Below are 19971 nucleotides of genomic sequence, written 5' to 3'. Positions count from 1 at the left end.
CAGGTTCAATTTCCCCTTCTGCTTTAAGGCGAGCAAAGATTTGCATAGAGGTCCCCTACTTCTCAGAAAAGTGCCCTGACCTCTAGGGTTTGCAATACTTTGATGTGAGTTTCTCTCAATCTCTTCTGTTGAAGCTGTTCCACTTTGGACATCTCCTCTTTCTCAATAACTCTTATTGGCTAGTTTAAATGGTGGGTTTTGTGGGTCCCATTATCACACATCGATCTCTCTCCATGCATTGTATAAAAGGCTGGGCACCTAACTCAGACTTTGTGAATTCAATTGTTCTTGTGATTTTCTAAGCACCTAAAAGTTAGGTGTTACAACACCTAGATCCCTTTGTATATCTGGACCTAATACTCTACAACTCTGTGATCTCCATTTTTGAGTCCTTCTCCCATGAGAATAAATTCAGTGGCTGCCTATACTGTTGTTTATAACTTTCCCAAGCAACAGTAGTGTCAATAAGAAACCACCATGATTCTTACCAGTTTCACTACTTTCCACAGTGTTCTAACTATCACCTGTGAAACTGATCAGAATCTTATTAATTTCATTCTGCTGTTGATTATCAAAGCTAGGAGCCATTGCAGTGACAGTGGATTTACTTGTTTGCAGACTAGGAAGACGGTACTGCATTTTTTCACATTCTGTTAACCTTCCAAATGTTATTGTCATAACCATAATAGAAACCATAAGAGCTAGAATCCTAATTGTTTAAAAATAACTTAAATTCACTTAAAGTGTGAAAGTTTAGGTATCCATACTCACCAGCCAAAGCTTTCCACTTGTCATGAATTGAGTAAATTTTTTCAAGCCCTGCTAAAACTTCTGAATTTCTAGACTAAATCAAGTATTCTTTTATATACTATTGCTTATACAAAGATATGCAAATATCTTTGTGAACTGAATATATCTGGAGAGGAGGAAAGATCTTAAAAAATTAATCCTTAAACTCACTGAAGTGGTTATATAGTTTGTTCTCCACATCTCTAGAATTAAAAAAGCTGTAAAATAAACTCCTTTCTTTTTTGTTTTGCATTCTCTCCACCAAGGTCAAATTCACCTTGCCTTGATTAATATAAAAAAGCTGTTTTAAAAGTCTTTGCAGATATATTTCAGCATCTCCAGAATTCGGAAAAATTTTGTGGAAAGTTAGGGTTACCATACGTCCTCTTTTTCCCGGACATGTCCGGCTTTTCGGCACTCAAACCCCCGTCCGGGGGGAATTGCCAAAAAGCCGAACATGTCCGGGAAAATGGCAGCTCTCCTCCTCCCCGACTCTTCGGCTCTGTTTAAGAGCCAGGCTGCCCGAGCGCTACCGGCTTCGGGCAGCCCCATGCCTCCAGACCCTGCGCCGCCGGAGCCCGGGAGGGGAAGTGCCCGGCCGGCGGCTGGGGTCCGGAGGCAAGGGGGCTGGCCGAAGCCGGTAGCGCTCGGGCAGCCTGGCTCTTAAACAGAGCCGAAGAGTCGGGGAGGAGCAGAGCCGCAGCGCCGGGAGGCTCTGCTCCTCTTCGGCTCTGTTTAAGAGCCGGGCTGCCCGAGAGCTACCAGCTTCGGGCAGCCCCCGTGCCTCCAGACCCTGCGCCCCCAGCCGGGCACTTCCCCGCCCGGGCTCCAGCGGCGCAGGGTCCGGAGGCACGGGGGCTGCCGGAAGCCGGTAGCGCTCGGAAAGCCCGGCTCTTAAACAGAGCCGAAGAGGAGCAGAGCCTCCAGCCGCAGCGGCTCTGCTCCTCTTCGGCTCTGTGTAACTGACACAGTGTCAGTTACACAGAGCCACCGCGCCGGGAGGCTCTGCTCCTCTTCGGCTCTGTTTAAGAGCTGGGCTGCCCGAGCGCTACCGGCTTCGGGCAGCCCCCGTGCCTCCGGACCCTGCGCCGCCGGAACCCGGGAGGGGAAGTGCCCGGCTGGGGGCGCAGGGTCCGGAGGCATAGGGGCTGCCCAAAGCCCAAGCGCTACCGGCTTCACGGTTTGCTGGGCAGCCTCCAGACCCTGTGCCCACGGCTGGGCGCTTCCCCTCCCGGGCTCCAGCTGCGCTGAGGGAGCGCCGGCTGGGGGCGCAGGGTCTGGAGGCTGCCCGGCAAACCCTGAAGCCGGTAGCACTGGGGCAGCCCTTTCCCCCTGGCTGGGAGTGGAAGGGAGGAGGGGGCGGAGTTAGGGTGGGGAAAGGGTGGGGTTGGGGCGGGGCTAGGGGTTGGGGAAATGGGCAGGGCCAGGGCCCGTGGAGGGTCCTCTTTTTTTATTTTTGAGATATGGTAACCCTAGGAAAGTAATGGTGAATTATAAGTTATTAATGATCAATATGATGAAGAAAGTGTTACATAATGGGTAAACAAATGTATGTTGAGTCACAGAAGATTTTAGATGATAAAGCTGCAGCATGAAGACCAAATTAAAAAGAAATTATCTGGTTTCCACAGCCCATATGTCTGCTGAAGGCCGAAAGAATGTCATTTCTTGGGGCTTGCCTGGGGTTTGTTGTTTTGAAAACAGGAGAGAGCTGTTATTTAAAACATTCCTGATACATTAGATGCAATCTACCCAAGATATGAAGTGTATAATAGAAAATAATACCTGAAAATAAGATAACAACAATGGTAGGAAGTTTACAAGTTAATTTACCAACATTGGGAGAACAGCAAGTAGTAAGATTAGAAATTCCCTACACTCTCTCCAGTGTGTCAGTATTTTTCTACTATCAAGAGCCCTGATCAACAAAGGTACTTAGGAGCCTAAGCCCCAGACTGGGTGCTTAAATCCCATTTTTTGTCTCCAGTGAGATTCATAAAACGTACACCAAACACTGTAGGCACTTAAACTCACTCGGTACCTAACTTGTCATGGAAAAAGTTTCCTCCGTGCCTAAGTTTCTGCCTCTGAGTGTGACATTGCTGCTTTACACTAGGTGTCCAGTTGCCTATCTCCCTTCTAGCCCCAGAAGAATCCAAAAACTGGGGGGAGGCTAGATGGAAGAACATCTGAAGCCACCTATCAGATCGGGTCTCATTCAAAATTTGCACAGAGGTATACTACCTTTAGGAGAGTGCTCTAACCACTGAGCTCTGGGAAATTCTGATGGCAGGCTCCCTTAGTCTCTCCTGTTGAAGCTATTCCACCATGGATAAATAACAAAAGAGTGATTGGAGCAGGGGGACTGGAACCTGAATCTCCCAACTTCCAGCTCTCTCTCATTCAGTGACTATTCAAGTATTTATCCACGGGGGGAAAAGTCATAGGACCAACAAGAGAGAAAGAATAACTCGTAGACTGGTAGGTAGGCCACCCATGTGGGAGACCCCAGGTGCAGTCCCCCTTCTCCAATCACTCTTTAATTATTTATCTACAGTGGAAAAGCTACAACAGGAGAAATTGAGGGAACCTCACACCAGAAGATCCCATAGCCCAGTGGTTTGAGCACATTCCAAAAAGAGAGAAGATCCCTGTTTAAATCCTTTCTCCCCTGCCAGCAGAAGGGGGACTTAAACATGGGGCTCTACATCCCAGATGAGTGCTCTAACCACTAGACTAACAGTTATACAATGAGCACCACCTCCTCTGGCTGTCTTGTGTGGAGCAAGGCAGACACCTCACTCATTCCTGCAAAAAATAGCTTAGACACCTAAGCCTCCTGACTCCAGGAGATGGGCTCCCATACCTAGCATGCTGGTTTTTGTGGATCACATCTTAGGTACCTATCTCTCCCCATTCATTGTATAGAAAGCCTAAACGCTAACCTCAGGCTTTGTGAATCACAGTGTTCGTTGTTCCTGTAATTTTCTGACCACATAAAAATTAGGTGCTGCAACATTCAGCATTGCAATGCCTAAGTCCTTTTGTGGACCTGACCCAAGGCGCTCAGAACTTTATATAATATTCTAGCAGAGGTATATATAGAGAAAATTGTCTCGTGAACTCATGTCTGTGCATTTGCAGCCAATAATTGCCCAACAATTTGAAGGATGGAAATGCCACTAAACTTATTCACAGGACTCAAGAAAAGAAAATAGGATTCACAAAAGATCTATGGCCTGTCTAAATCAAAGGACGGAAACTGTCTAATGTTCATCTTATGGAGAATGTGGGATGAATGTGAGTGCAGATAAAAATACCAGTCAAAGTCATAGACTGATTTAAATGAAAATCCTGAACAAAATTGGAAACAAATTTGAAATGAGCATCAAAGACCAGCTGGTCTTGGGGAAAATGTAAAAATGAGGTTTTGGACATGAGGCCTGTAGCTTACTAGCACATACTGTAGATGTGAGAACTATTAGAAAAACATAATTATGATCTAGGAAATACACACTTATGGGTTCTAAATGGAGGACTCATGAACCTCAGAATTAGAGATAAATGTTCTATGCCAGTTGGGGTTCCAATCTTTCAGATGTGGTAGAGCATAGATTATAGTTCTGAGTTCTTCAGAGTGGTGATTATACAGTTCTTTGTGTTTCTACAGAGCCCAAATCCTGACTGGAGACTTTGTGAATTAAAAGCAATAATAGTAATAGTTAACAAACAGTTATCTATATACTGATCACTAAAATAAGATTCAGATTCAAGTTTATTGATGGTTCATATGAACATAAGAATGGCCATACTGGATCAGACCAAAGGTCCATCTTGCCCAGTATCCTGTCTTCCAACAGTGGCAAATTCCAGGTGCCCCAGAGAGAATGAAGAGAACAGGTAATCATCAACTGATCCATCTCGTCGCCCATTCCCAGCTTCTGGCAAACAGAGGCTAGGGACACCAACCCTGCTCATCCTGGCTAATAGCCATTGATGGACCTATCCTCCATGAATTTATCTAGTTCTTTTTTGAACCCTGTTATAGTCTTGGCCTTCACAACATCCTCTGGCAAGGAGTTCCACAGGTTGACTGTGTGCTGTGTGAAAAAATACTTCCTTTTGTTTGTTTTAAACCTTCTGCCTATTAATTTCATTTGGTGATCCCTAGTTTTTGTGTTATGAGAAGGAGTAAATAACACTTCCTTATTTATTTTTGCCACACCAGTCATGATTTTATAGACCTCAATCATATCCCCCTTTAGTCGTCTCTTTTCCAAGCTGAAAAGTCCCAGTCTTATTAATCTCTCCACATATGGCAGCCATTCCATACCCCTAATCATTTTTGTTCATATGCTTGTTTTATGTTATAGCCCTATAGTTTTTTACATTTCATGTTTTGTGTCTGTAAGGCCTAATTTAGGCAAAGATTTATGCATGTGTTTAACTTTATGCCCTATGAATAATCTTATTGAAGTTAATGTGATTATGCATAAAGTTAAGCACCTGGGTATGACTGATTTGGCTGCTAACATTAAATAATAAAGGTTTTTTTATTATTACATGATAATAAGTCAGTGCTGGGAGGGGCTTTGCTCATAATTATTGTTGTTTGTTAGTCCAACTGAGGCCTCTAGAAGGGGAAAATGTTATTTCTCAGATATATTCTACAGAGTACAATGCTTCTCAATATATTTAAGGTAGACTTGTTTGTTTGTTTTTCTTTTAAATTTTGATATATATAATGAATTCCAGAGACTGTGTGATATCAGTTTCTAGGGTTTTTTTCATGCATTTTGTAATTATTATTGGGAACGTATATGCAATTAAAAAGAGAGAAAGAGAAAGACTGTTGCCAACACCTTGAACTGTACCCAAAAGCAAACAAAAAGCCAATCCAGAGCTTTGAGCACAGATGTTGTGTGCTCATAACAGCACATCCCACTTAGAAATTGAGCAGCATTACCAGAAGCTTTGAGGTTTATTTATTAAATTTAATGGACACAATCAGTTACAACAATTACTGTAGGAAAGGTTTACTACAGACACAGGGTGTGATATTGCAATCTTTACTCATGGCAGAAGTCCCACACACTTTAATAGAACTACTTCTGTAAAGACTGTTAGTTAAAGTAAAGGTTGATGGATCAACCCCTATTTGTGATCCTCATGCTAAAGAGCTAGCCACTAGAAAATAAATGTTTATTTCCAAGGTAATATTTTCTAATACTGTGTGAAAGGTTTTTGATGATTATTTTTGGAAGTTCTTTTAAAAATGCTGTATTTTTCATGTGATGTTCAACTGTTTTCTCCTACCTCTTTGTATGGGTTTTCCTTTAACTAAAATATATACTTAGAATAATAATTAATAGTAATATGTTGCATTTCTATAGTATCTCTGAGCTGAGGATTTAAGGACCATCTCCTTTGCAAAGAAAAACTTTCATCATATGATGTGACATTTATGTCATAATTTCACCATACAGTGACACAAGGTGAAGACTTTTTGACACAGTGTCATGGCATGACATGATAACATTTTAACAAAGTACAACATAATTATGTTTGGACATAACTTCATAATAGGTTGGAATTTGATTCAATATGATTTGATTATGCAAAACAATATAACAACATACACGGCAACACAAAACTGGCACATTTTAACCTGAAGTATCACAATATCCTGAGAGACCACCCATTACCTCAAGATGACATTTCTTCAAGGTCTGAAAGCTATTTCCATGACCAATTAATCTCAGTTAAAATCATGCCAACCCTGCATACTTTCTGGCAGGCTCCGACCCCACCCTTGAACCTGCTTCATAGGCACATGAGACTAAACAAATTAAAAACCTCTTTACTGGCAGCAAACATACCACAGTGTTTCTCATCATGGCTTTAACAGTGAATCCATCTGTGACCTGCTGCTTGGTTCTCCTCAGCTGCCCCAGTGGCTGCTGTTGTTGTTGGGGTCTCTCTCTAGTGAGTTTCGGGGGGCTCGAACCATCTTTCTCTGCCACCATGTCCCCAGGCACCTTTGTGGGGGACAGGAATTAAATATATAGGCTAAAAGAATAAATTGGGAAAAAATAAATCCTCCTCACCATCCTGCTGCCTTTCCTCACCCCCTGCTGTCCTTCCTCTTCCTCCTCACCCCCTGCTGTCCTTCCTCGTCCCCTGCTGCCCTTCCTCTTCCTCCTCACCCCTGCCCCTGCCGCCCTTCCTCACCCCCTGCTGCCCTTCTTCTTCCTCACCCCCTGTCCCCCTTCCTCACCCCTGCTGCCCTTCCTCTTCCTCCTCACCCCTGCCCCTGCCGCCCTTCCTCACCCGCTGCTGCCCTTCTTCTTCCTCACCCCCGCCTGTTGCCTATGGAGGCTCCTGTGAGGGGTCTGGCTGGGAGGGCGGGACACTGCCTCACTTTGTCGCTAACACCAACACGCTTCCAGGGACGCCTCACGGTTGCTAGGCAACGTGTCAACAACCTGCCCGGCTTCTGTTTGCGGTCACGTGAGGGGGGGTGAAATTGCGCCGATCACGTGGAACAGCCCCGGCGAGAGCAGGAAAGAGCGTACGCACGAGAGAACTACGCTACCCAGAGTACTAAGCGATCGGCAGGCACGCTCCAAGTGTGCGCATGCGCACTATGACTCAGCAGTCCCGCCGGCTCGCCCCGCAGTTGCGTGTTCAGTCAGAGTGCTGAAGGCGAGAATTTGAGCTGCGAGCGCGGACGGGACGGGTGCGTGCGCGCGCTCCCTCCCCTCCCCCCACCGTGGCCATGATAGGTGAGTGAGTGAGACCCGGATGCAGCGTTCCCCCCTCCAGTTTACCCCCCCCGCAGCCTCTGGGCCCTGCTCTGCCGGCGCAGCAGTGAGCCCACTGTCGTGTCTCTTCCCCACCTGGGCCCCCGGCCCCGCTCCCACCCCGCACACGCTGGCTCGGGCCGCCTGCTCCTTCCCCCCTCCCGCCCGCCGCCTGCGTTTAGGCCTGCCTGGCACTAGCTTGTTCGTTATCAGTAGTGTGGTGGTTCTTCGCCCCCGCCACGAGGCCAGTCCCGACAACACCGAGTGACCACCTGCCCAGCCATCGACATAGACAATATTGTGTGTTCCCCCACGCACCCCTCTCCAGAGCATACCCACCCCACACACAGTACACATCCCCTCCACACAACACACCCATCCCGTGTGCACACCCCAGCATAATACACCCACCCCGTATGCGTGCTCCCACACCATACACACACAGTACACGCATACTGTATGCACCCAGAGTACATACACCCCCCCGCCCCATGCAGTATGTGCACACACCCACGAACGGTACACACAGTACATACGCATGAACACACTTTGTGAATTGAGATCTTGCAAGTCTGGATTCCTTATTTAGCCAGCACCATCAATGTGGATGGTGCTTTACAGGCAAATGATAGTACGAGGGTCTGGACTCTCCGCTGCTTTGCAGAGTTAGCTACACTTGTGCAAAGCAAGTGTAAAACCCTACCAGAAGAGTATGGGAGGTTTTTACACCCGCTTTGCACTGGCATCTGTTACCACAAAAAGAGTGAGACATTAAAAACTTATTGTTTTTCCCCTTGACCCTCCAGAAAACACTTGCCTATTTCAATGAAGTGCACCCCTTTTGTCCTTTCACCATGTGGTCTGCATATAAATCTTGATGTATGCAGTAGGTCCCAGGATATTAGAGAGACAATGTGGGTGAAGTAATATCTTTTATTGGAGCTTTGTGTAAGCTCAAAAGCTTATCTCACCAACAGAAGTTGGTCTAATAAAAGATATTACCTGACCCATCTTGTCTATAAATCTTGATGGCTGCTGTGAATAAGTCATGGTTCATCTTGATCTTTCTTCACTGCCTTCATGCTGGTTGTGAGTTGCTGTCTTGTGCAGTCCTGCCGTGCTATTATCCCTTCAGGCACCAGGAGTGGAATGGAGCAATCAACCTATATTCTGACCTCACAGATAGTGGCCAGGGGGAAGTGGGGGGCAGGAGAGCACTGGGTAAGATGACCAGGGTAGTCCCAAAGTTGGCAACATGTACCCCTTTGATAGTATTACAACACATAACAGTCCAAGTAGCCAAAATTTCCCTCTAGTATTGGGAAGAAGAGGCAATTAATCCCCAATACCCCCATTCCCTCATTGTGGGCCCCACAAATCACAAGAGCCACCATGTGTTCCCCTCAAAAACTAAATTTTCCTTTTTACATGCTCCCCCTCTTTCACTTTCATTTTTGTTATGTGGTTAATTACAGATGAAACAAAAAGAACATAAAATTGAGGTGCTAGATAAAGTTATTTATGCTTAAAGGAATTCTTCCTATCCCCCTGATTTTAAACAGCTTTTTTTCTGCCTCTCACATTGTGTGTTTGTCTCCTATCTGAGACCTAATCAAGACATTCATCCTCTAAAAGTTTTGTAACTGAATTTCTTTGGAAATTGCTGCATAATCTCCATTATTTTACAGTTAGAAATTCTCTTTCCTTTCTCATTAATGTATGGCTTTCCAAAATGTTAGTGTGCTGTTATTGTCTTTAAACCATTTAAAGGCAAAAGAAAGTTAAGTGTAATTTTGCAACTGTAATTTTTTTTATTCTATGTGAATATTAGATGCAACATTTACTGCAGTCTGTGCCTAATTGCATATATCTGTTTCTTTTTTTTCTAATGCAGTAGAGAGCATTTATGAGACAACTTGATTTAATGAAAAAGTGTTTTCATATCCAAATATTTATATATCTTGATGAATTCTACAGAGTTCAGATTACGTTATGTGCTTACAGAACTGCAGTTCTTGTTCTTTCTAAAAATTTCTTTAGCAAGTTAATGTAATACAGTTTAAAAAGGCATATGTGACTTAAAATTTTGAAGGTAAGAAAGGCTTGAGTGTCATTTGCTTCTTATTGTGTAGCCAGTAGATCTTGCTTGAAGACCATGACTATAGACCATGAACTGAGCCCTAGACTTCCTGTTAGGAATAAATCTGCACAAGTCTTGGATTTGGTTTGCATATGACCTAATGCAAATTCCCTAGTTGACCTGAGTTTGTAGAAAATGACCTACTAAGACAAAAACTCTTAGTTTTAAACTGATCAACTTTAAACGGATCATTTATAAACTGATCAAGAAAGTCTCAAAGCAATTGTCAGATGCTAAATATATATGTGTGTATTTTAAACATATAATGTTTTTTTCAAACCTGACAAAAATACAGGAATCATATATTCTTACAGTATAGTGTTCTTGTGGATGATTTAGTTAGGAATAGTAATGACTACAGATCCAGAAATTTGATCTCTGTGGTTGGTCCTTGCACTCCTATAGAGAGCCCCACTGACTTCAGTGAAAGTTTGTGTGGGCATAAGGGTGTGGCCCACCTGGATCAGATTGCAAGTCTATGGGACCATGCACAGTATATAAAGTTAAGCATGTATCAAAGTGCTGGCAGCAACGAGGCTGTATTTGTCTTTTCACTGTAGCAAATAGTGAATGTGTAAAAAATTTTTAAATATATTTTGATTAGTGGCAAATTATTGATACTACAATATATTAATTACTTGGAGCCTTGAGTGATTTATGTGTTGGCAAAAAAAATTTATTTGAGACAAAAAGTAGAAAAAAGGTTAGAAGTATATAGAACAATGCCATTCTGTATCACATCCAAGGTCCATCTACTTCAGTATCCTGTTTCTGACCGTAGCCTCTAGATCAGAGGTCTCAAGCATGTGGCCCGCGGAGTTATTTGCTGCGGCCCGCCGAGCTCCCAGTGCCCTCCAGAGTTATTTCCTGCTACTGCCAAGCTTCCCTTACCCACCGCTCCCCCCCCACCTGCCAGCGCGCCGCGTCCCCATTCCTCTGCCTACCTCCAGGTGCTTCCCGCTGCCAAACAGCTGAGAGAGGGGAGGAGCAGGGAGCCACGCTTAGGGGAAGAGGCGGGGCAGGGATTTGGGGAAGGGGTTGGAAGAGGCGGGGTAGGGCCTCATGGTAGGGGTGGAGTGGGGGTGGGGCTTTTGTACCTTTATATGAAAAAGTGTCAGTGATGCGGCCCTTTGGCCAATGTACTAGTCCTTATGTGGCCCTCGTGGTGATTTGAGTTTGAGATACCTGCTCTAGATGCTTCAAGGGAAGGGTAAGAACTCTACAGTAGGCAGATGAGGGATAATCTGCTCGCAAAGGTCTCATCCCGGTTTCTAATAGTTAAGATTGGTTTAAAACCTGAAGCATAAAGTTGACCGTCCCTTCCAAAATTTGTTGTAATTAATTATTATAACTGGATATTCCTGATATTCATATAAATATCCAATCTCTTTTAGAATCTTATAAAGTTCTAGGCCTCAATGACTTATTGTGGAAAGGAGTGCTACAGTTAATTACATATTGTGTATAAAAGTATTTCCGTTTATCCAATTTTAATTTCCCACCTTTTAACTTAATTGAATGCTCCTTTGTTTGTGTGTTATGAGACAGGGAGAACAGAAGTTCCAATCTACCTTTTATATACCATTTGTTATTTTATCATATACTTCTTATGGTCTACTTTCTATAGTAAACAATCCTAAACTTTTCAATCTCTCTTCATATGAGAGTTTTTCCAGACCCTTGATTATGCTCAGTGCGCTCCCCTATAGTTTTGCAATATGCTTTGTGAGCTGTGTTGGTAGTGCATGCAGTATTCCAGATAAGGCAGTGCCACTGAGTGAAGTAAAAGTATTATAATGTTCTTAGTATTATTCACCATCTCATTCCATATGCATTCTAAGACTTCTTTGCTTTTTTGACTGTAGCTGCACAATGTGGATGGGTTTTCATTGGACTGTCTACAGTGACACTGCAGTCCCATTCTTCAGCTGATACAGTTAATTTAGAACCTGTAAGGTGTATGAGTAAGGTAGTTAATTAAAAATCCTATGTGTATCAGGTAACTTTTCAGAAATAACAGCAGCATTTTGGTTGAAAATGAGTTACCATGTAGCCCAAGACTTTAATGCTGACATTTAATTTGAATTGTATTAAAAAGCATAACTTGATATGTGTTCATTATTTCAGTAGAGAGGTTACTCTCCTAAGCCTTCAAAATATGGAAATATATTTATTTTTATTTGTGTGACATCTTTATTTGGAACATCATACCAACAAATTAATTATGTAAGCTGTCAATGGACTTCTGATAGACTATCCATGGAGAGACTGATAGACTAACAGGGTTTTGTCCTACAAGCTTTACTGTTATAGATCTTCATTGAAGTCACGAGTGTTTCCTGAATTCTAAGTCTAAGATACATCTTTGAAAGTATTCAGCAAGATAAATACCAAAAACAATATTTGTTGCCTAAGCTCTTGAAGGAACTGTGTGTCTCTTGATGTTTTCCCCTTTTAAGTGAAGTTGCAATACTCTGACTCCAGAATTGCCCATTTCATTTATTAATAGTTTTTAAAACTTTGTAGCCTATTTATATATAATTTCAGTTTGCTGATTGGCTATGCAGTTAATGATTTCAGTAAAGTATTTAAAAGAGCAAAGAATTTAAGCATTTACAGATATTTAGAGAATGGGTCATTTGATTTGGTATTTCCCATTTAATCAAAAGAATATGGATGTACAGTAATTGATGGGTGCAAAACAGGACTCTTCTCGTGAATTACTGACTGCGGATGAGGACAGAGTTTGTTTTCCTCTTTTCATATTTGCAAAAAATAAAAAGCACCTGAAATGAGTTTCAATTCAAAATTTTCAACTTCAGGGATCAGTATTTTATTTTGTTGTCATTGGTCCAGAGCCAGAACTTAGAACTGCACATGAAAGCATTTGTATTGGCTTTCAATTCCCAAAATGCTTCTCTACTTTGTATGTCATAAGGCATGAGTTTTCAGGTCAGGCCATAGTTCAAAAGTCAGGTCATTCTTATTACCTGTTCCCTTCCCACCCTTCACCCTCCTGCAAGCTGTATCTGTTCTACATATACCGCAATTTGCAAATTCAAGTTTTCTGTGTGGCTTGTTAGTATGTTGCATGTCAAATGTTTAAAAGTAGCAGTGTGAGTAATTACTGTCTTAGTTTTATTAAGAGTTTTGAACCCTACTCATTTTAATGTAGATGTTAGAAAGAAAAGCACCTATTTCCTTCCTATTAAATCGACAAGCAACTCTAAAAGCATGCGGCACACTTGTTCTAATGTATTTCTTGGGGAATCACAGGAAAGCACAATGTTAGAGAAATACTACCTTAGAATACTGCATAACCAGAAATCTGTAGTCCACATATGTTAATCCTGCTGTGGAGGGAAGACTTATCAGATCCATTTTCAAAAAATGATAATTGTAAGTAATAAATGTAGAATGTAATTACATATTTTAAGTTGCACTGTTTATCTCTCAGTATATCCAGTCTATTTCCCGTACTGTCTGCCAGGCACTTTTCAAAAACACCCAGTTAACTTTTGGAAAGTAATCTATAGGAAACAAACTAACTGGATTCTGGAAAGAGTTAGATACTGTAACATAAATCTATTTGGCTTACTTAATAAAGGGAATCATGATGCTCTTTCCATCAGTTAAAATGTTCTAAAACAAGGCTTAGTTTGTCAAAAGTACAGTATGTGTATGTAATAAAGAGAATAACAAAACCAGACATCATTTCTATTCAGTTATAATTTTCAGTGTAATAAATTTTTTGTATATAGAATCAGATTCTCAGCTATTGTAGATTGTCATAGATAATCTATGAAGTCAATGGAGCCACACACGTTTACACCAGCTGTGGATCTGGCCCTTCTACAACAGTGTAGCCTAGTGAATGCAGTGCTGGACTGGGACCCAGGAGAGCTGGGTTTTATTCCCAGCTCTGTCTGGCCTTCTGGATGACCTTGGGCAAGTTACTTCCCTGTTTCCCTATCTGTAAAATAGGCATGATGATACTGACTTATTTGGTAAAGCGCTTTGAGATCTACTAATGAAAGACACTTATTATGATAGTTATTACTATTATTATCAGTCATCTAGCAATTGCCAGGCATTTTATAAACATCAAGTAAAACTAGCAACACCCATCAGATCTACTCCAACTGTAATTTGTGAACAAGAGTCTGATGTTCAAGTACTTAAGAATTGTTGAAAAGCACAGCTAATTCAGTATGGAAATTGTCTTTGTTTCCCACCTAACTGTCATTATTATTCAGGTCTGTCTGTCAAAAAATGGGAAAACCAAATCAAGACTGAAACAATTTGTTTCAAAAATTTGTAAAAGCTACTGAAGAACTGGAAACACTTAACATTAGTAGAGTAGACTGTGTGAAGAAATTTGTATGCCCAATAATATCTCCGTATGAACCTATTTGCTTTAGTAAATGTCTCTCCCTTTTGGAATCTTGCTCAAAGGAACACATGGACTTGACTGCACTGAGGAGAAGGGTAGAAAAGACCATCTAACAGCATCAGTCACAAAGCAGATAGATTCATGTGTACGCCAATGGTTTGGCAGACAGATCTTTCAAGAATGGTGGTTGTAGCATCTTCATCCAGTGGTGTAATGGAGAGAGTACAAGAAAGAACACTAGTTCAGGATATGTATGAACTGTACAGCCAAACTGAAAGCTATTCTTACTGTACTGCAAGACATGAACAGAAACAGAGGTGGATGTTGTGATGTTTATTGACTTGTAGGCACTGATCCTCAATTCCTTTTGAAGAAACCAGAATGCTAACAATGGTGCGGTTCATAAGGAGGCTCTGAGGATCAGAAAGTGAGGCAATCAATTGACTTTTCAATTGACTCCATCACACATTTGGGTTTAAGGGAGTGAGGTAGCTGATGACCTGGCCAAACCTGGAAGATTGGAAACAGATTGAAATGACAATCATTAAGGATATTGATGTTCTATCAAGGGAAATATTAACTGAAATAAATGGTTAGAACATGAAAGATCCTCTTATTGATATCAAAGCATCTCAGAAAATAACATTCACTATTGTAAGACTGCATACAGAACACAATGTAGGAATGAAAATCAATAGAGATGGTACTAAGATACATCCACTCTGCAGGATGTGTTGGGAGCAGACTTTTAACATCAGCCCACACTTTTGAATGTGATATGGTAAGGAAAGTGAGGCTTTTCAGAGTGCATACCTTGGGTGAAGCCCTTACAAATGACCCTGTTCATTCCCAAACTTCCTGGCCTAATATGTTTATTGTACAATACAACAACAGCAACACTCATATTAAGTAGCTGAACATAAATAATGTCTGACCCAAGGTCATATAGAGAAAATCAATGATGAAAGCATGTATAGAACCCTAGAATTTTAGAGCCTAGTCCTCTGCACTAGACTGTACTGTCTTCTCCTCAATCTACAGTACACTCTGCATTCAGTGTACTAAAAAGATTGGTCAGTAACTTAATTGTTAAAAGTAAGCGAAAGAGGCGAGGTTTAGAAGTATAATCCAATGGAGAAAAGTTTTGGGAAAAGTAGTTTAGAAGAGCAGAACTGTTCATGAATTAAATAAATAAGATTCATATTAGTCTTTTAGCTAAGATAAAGTTTGGTGTCAGTTTAATATCTGATGTGCTCTCTATAATGGAGACTATACTTGCAGTGGAATCGGTGATCTAATACCATATGCCTTCAGCTTCTGACTTATCTTCAATGGAAAGTGAATCCTGACACATTTTCATCAGTGTGGTCTTCATCATGAATAAACACAGTAAGCTTAAATCTAGCTTCACATACATGGACATTCACCGCAGTGGGTCTTGAACAATCTGATGCTGCACATAGCTATTCATGAATATTAGAAGATTTTCAAAGTACACCAGCATTACTGAGATTAGTATCATTCTATACACACATTTATTTATAAGGAAACAAGCAAAACACTTTGCATTCAGGCTATCAACTTTTCAAGTTTTAGCTTGATATAATTAAAATCACTGGGATATTAAAGTATGAACATTGGGTTTTATAATGGAAATGCAAACTCTACTTACTAATTATTTTTATTCATGATAGTAAGGAGTGTTTGCATTTCCATTGTAAAGCCAAAGTTTCACTAGATAAATAATTTATAGTACAAGTCAAAACTTTCACTGACCATATCTGTACCATGCATTTGGTGAGTTAATATTTGAGGTGATCTGAAGTTTTGCAGGAAAATAGTGTTTAATGATTTTTTGCAAAGAAGTTCTATCTAATGGTGGTTCCTGGTGACTACGGAAGTTAGGTACCAAACTTGCTGTGCTTTTCAAAATCCCAGTAGGCACATACCTACATGTTTAGGCACATAAATACCTTTGAAATCTGTCCCTGCATGGCTGTTATTAGATAAGTTTAATTGGCTCAATAGTAAAAGTTTTGGCCTCAGAATCCTAATTTTCAAGGCTTTTCTAAAGAGTGGTTTTTTTTAGCAGCTCTTGAAGTTCCCAGTATCTTAGCTTACTGTAAAACCATATACTTGTTAAAGTATTCTTAAAAACACTATAGTCTCAGGGTAGTACTGTACATATTATATTTCATGATATGTAAATCCCTTTCTGGCTCCAAAATTTCAACTGACACATAAAGTTCTTACTTCATAATGTTCCATATTCATGAAGGGAGAATTTATGCAGAATATTTACTATAATATGTTAGGGTTTTTTTTTTATAATTGATCAATGAAAATGGTTTCTTACCTGCTGTTTCTTTAGCTTGTAATTGTGGCCCACTGCTTATTCAGCATTTTAATTTGCATCTAATGAGGACATATTTAAGGGTGTTTGTTTTTGTTTTGTTTTGTTTTTGTTTAAATCTGAGCAATTTCTCTGTCTGTTGACAAGCTTCCTGACATCAAACATTAAATACTTGGTTATGTCTCTCTCCCAATTGATTCATGCTTAACTTTAATAGACTCAGTTCCTATATTCTAATATATTATAGTTTTCCAGCCTTGATCAATGAAAGCATATAATATTATTAATAATGTCAACAAGATATGTTATATTATCCTCTGCAATATTCCTATTTCCTATTATTTTGGCCATAAATTCAAATTTTGAGTAAATATTGATGGAATGTGGTCTGTAGCAGTGCTAGGGTCAGTGTGGGTGGAGAGGCATCACTAGACAGATGCTGTAAATTATACTTAATCCTCTGCCCATATTTTAATTTATTATTGACTGTACGCATTCTTTGCTCTTATAAATTTCATGTGTCATTAAAGGACCACACCTAGAATTTTAAAAAGGGAAACCATAGTTAAGTTAGGTTATAGGTCTTCAGTAGATGAGTACTTTCAGTAGCCTAACACAAAATGTACAATTCACTAGTAACTTTGCCTTTTTGGCATCCACTTAAGAACATTTTTATAGTTGAGTCGGATTCTTGAAGGCTTTACAATGTGTCTAGATCTAGGATATTTACCTCATGTTTCAGTAACTCCCTTTAAAAATAGTTTTTCAACTCAACTAAGGCCTGGTCCACACCAACCCCCCACTTCGAACTAAGATGCGCAACTTCAGCTACGTGAATAAGTCCAGACGCGGCAGGCAGGCTCCCCCGTCGATGCCATGTACTCCTCTCGCTGAGCAGGAATACCGGTGTCGACGGCGAGCACTTCCGGGATCGATCCCAGAAGATCGATTGCTTACCGCCGGACCCAGAGGTAAGTATAGACCTACCCTAATATTCATTTCCTTTAAGCTAAAGCAAACCAAAGCATAACATTCCTTGATATAACATGTTGAGTAAATTAGAACTGCCTTAGAGCCAGGGTGTAAATAGATTTTAGGTGGCTGAGTAAAACCACTTGAGTTAATTATGCAGAGAGAATACTAGTTTAAGTAAGTGACAGCAGTGTAGCAAGACAGGAGACCTGGGTTTTGTAGCAGATTCAGAATGATGGGTCAGGGTAGGCTGACATCATGACATAAATTATATAATTCATGTTTGCATAACTTGTTGCCTTGCATGGCAAGAAATATAAAATTCTATTTGATCATGTCCGCATTATCCAACAAACTACTTATATAGTTCAAATATGATTTGTATGAGTGCAGTCTTATTCACATTTTATTCTTCTGAAAATGTGAATTGTGAGGAGTGTAGGAATTTTGGGGAGTTGTTCAGCCTTTCGGTTGAGGAGCTTGTATTCACCTCAGTGGTTCTGGAGCAGGGGTGGGCAAACTACGGCCCACAGGCTGCATCCGGCCCACCAGCCATTTTAATCTGGTGCTCGAGCTCCTGCTGGGGAGTGGGGTCTGGAGCTTGCCCCCCTCCAGGGGAGCAGGGTTGTGGGCCGCACCATGCGGCTCCCAGATGCAGTGGAATGGCTCCCCTCCGGCTCCTAGGTGTAGGGGCAGCCAGGGGGCTCCGCTCTGCATGCTGCCCCCACAGCTCCCATTGGCCAGGAACCACAGCCAATGGGAGCTACAGGGGTGGTGCCTGTGGATGGGGCAGCATGCAGAACCTCCTGGTTGTGCTTCTGCGAAGAAGCCAAGGAAGGGACATGCCGCTGCTTCCGGGAGCCGCTTAAGATAAGCGCTACCCGGTGCCTACATCCCCTGCCCCAGCCCTGATTCCCCTCCCGCCCTCCAAACCCCTTGATCCCAGCCTGGAGCACCCTCCTGCACCCCAAACCCCTCAGCCCCACCCCAGAGCCCACACCCCTAGCCGGAGCCTGCACCCCTTCTCACATCCCAACTCCCTGCCCCAGCCCTGATACCCCTTCCGCCCTCCGAACTCCTCGGTCCCAGCTCGGAGCCCCCTCCTACATCTCAAACTCCTCATCCCCAGGCCCACCCCAGAGCCCGCACCTCCAGCTGGAGTCTTCCCCCTCCCTGCACCCCATTCCCCTGCCCCAGCCCGGAGACCCCTTCTCCATCTTGTTCTCATTTCTGGCCCCACCCAGAGCCCGCACTCCCAACCAGAGCCCTCACCCCCTCCCATACCCCAACTCCAATTTTGTGAGCATTCATGGCCCACCATACAATTTCTATTCCCAGATGTGGCCCTCAGGTCAAAAAGTTTGCCCACCTCTGTTCTGGAGCCTACATTGATTATTAAAAGAAATGATCAATACATAAATTGACTTTCCTTCAAAAATAGAGTATCTGTGTTTGTTCACCTGTTATGTGAAGACTACAGGGACGTTTCTTTGGAGCACTAATAGAGGGGCCACAGAGTTGAGTCAGTTATCTGTCTTAGAGTTCCTCAGGTCCTGAACCCTGACATGTGGAGAACAAACATCCTAACCAGACAGGTTTCCAGTTTTATGCATTTTATTAACTAAATAACTATGCAAAAAGCATTAGATAAAATACATTTAGCAAGTCAAATGAAAGGAAATGGGATAATATAGCAAATCAAATTAGTTAACAGGTTGATCAGGTAAACCAACAATACTTTACAAGCTTTAGCTAGTAATTTGGCAAGCAGTTTGTTTTAGTGGTCAGTTCCAAAAGTAATAGGACATTCTCAGTTTCAGTGGCAATTGATATATTTATATGTCTACTGAACTGATAATATAGGGAAGTTCAGATCACTCCCAGTTTGAAGCTCATGTTGAGACGACATCTATGATAATTAAGGCAGCCTAACTAAATTATAGGTGGGTAGATGTCTCTTCCCCTCTACACAGGGTTACATTCAACATTCTAGTACAATTGGAGGTGACCCAGCTGCAAAATTTCCAGCATTTAAGTCTATCTGGCTGCAGAGCACACAATGTTTTGCAAATACATCTTTATTATACATAAATCTTGAACTATATAAAGGATTAATTGGTAATATATATGTTGAAAGAGTTTGTAAGAAAGGTTTTAAATTTATCACAGTCAGAAGGCTTCCCTTTAAGACTCATAGGAACTTATAGTTTATTATGTTATATTGGAGCAATAGTGTATCTAGTTCAGTATCTTTCCTCTAGCAGAAATCTATGACTAATACTTCAAAAGAAGGTGACACCAGTCTCCTCCACTGGAAAGGGGAAAAATGTATCTGGCCAATTATGCAGTGCTTTTACAGGGTGAAAAGTATTCCCTCCTGACCATTCCAAGGATTAGCTGACCTGTAAAGCATGAGATTTTATATCTTGCATATTACTTTATTGTTCTGTGAATCCCATCAAGTTTGCAACAAATTTCTGAGAACTGCCAAAATTGCTGACTTATTACAAATACAGAGGGG

At 41.6% G+C, this 19971-nt stretch overlaps 2 protein-coding genes across 17 annotated transcripts in view; one reads left to right on the top strand and one right to left on the bottom strand.

Annotated features, from left to right (window-relative positions):
• The window catches only part of PACRG (parkin coregulated), a 455962-nt gene extending 448642 nt beyond the window's left edge, over positions 1-7320 (bottom strand). For 5 of the 11 annotated variants that reach the window (XM_024108474.3, XM_024108469.3, XM_024108476.3 and 2 more), the window contains exons 1-2: positions 7120-7312; positions 6669-6827 (exon numbers count right to left, since the gene is read on the bottom strand). In XM_024108474.3, the coding sequence (XP_023964242.1) occupies positions 6669-6815 (147 nt within the window). In that variant the 5' untranslated portion in view covers positions 6816-6827; positions 7120-7312. Of the gene's footprint in view, positions 1-6668; positions 6859-7119 lie in introns of all 11 variants that reach the window. The other 6 variants (XM_065590401.1, XM_024108471.3, XM_065590399.1 and 3 more) reach the window with 5 other exon arrangements.
• A 101-nt stretch (positions 7321-7421) lies between these two features.
• PRKN (parkin RBR E3 ubiquitin protein ligase) overlaps positions 7422-19971 on the top strand; it is a 1174462-nt gene continuing 1161912 nt past the window's right edge. For 2 of the 6 annotated variants that reach the window (XM_065590386.1, XM_065590385.1), the window contains exon 1: positions 7422-7574. In XM_065590386.1, coding sequence (XP_065446458.1) covers positions 7568-7574 — 7 coding nt within the window. In that variant the 5' untranslated portion in view covers positions 7422-7567. The remainder of the gene's footprint in view (positions 7575-19971) is intronic. The other 4 variants (XM_065590384.1, XM_065590382.1, XM_065590387.1 and 1 more) reach the window with 3 other exon arrangements.

This window comes from Chrysemys picta, chromosome 3 (genome assembly GCF_011386835.1).
Source record: "Chrysemys picta bellii isolate R12L10 chromosome 3, ASM1138683v2, whole genome shotgun sequence".
NCBI classification, from domain to species: Eukaryota; Metazoa; Chordata; order Testudines; family Emydidae; genus Chrysemys; species Chrysemys picta.
The sequence above is the reverse complement of the archived record's forward strand: the minus strand, read 5'-3'. Positions and strand labels throughout refer to the sequence as shown.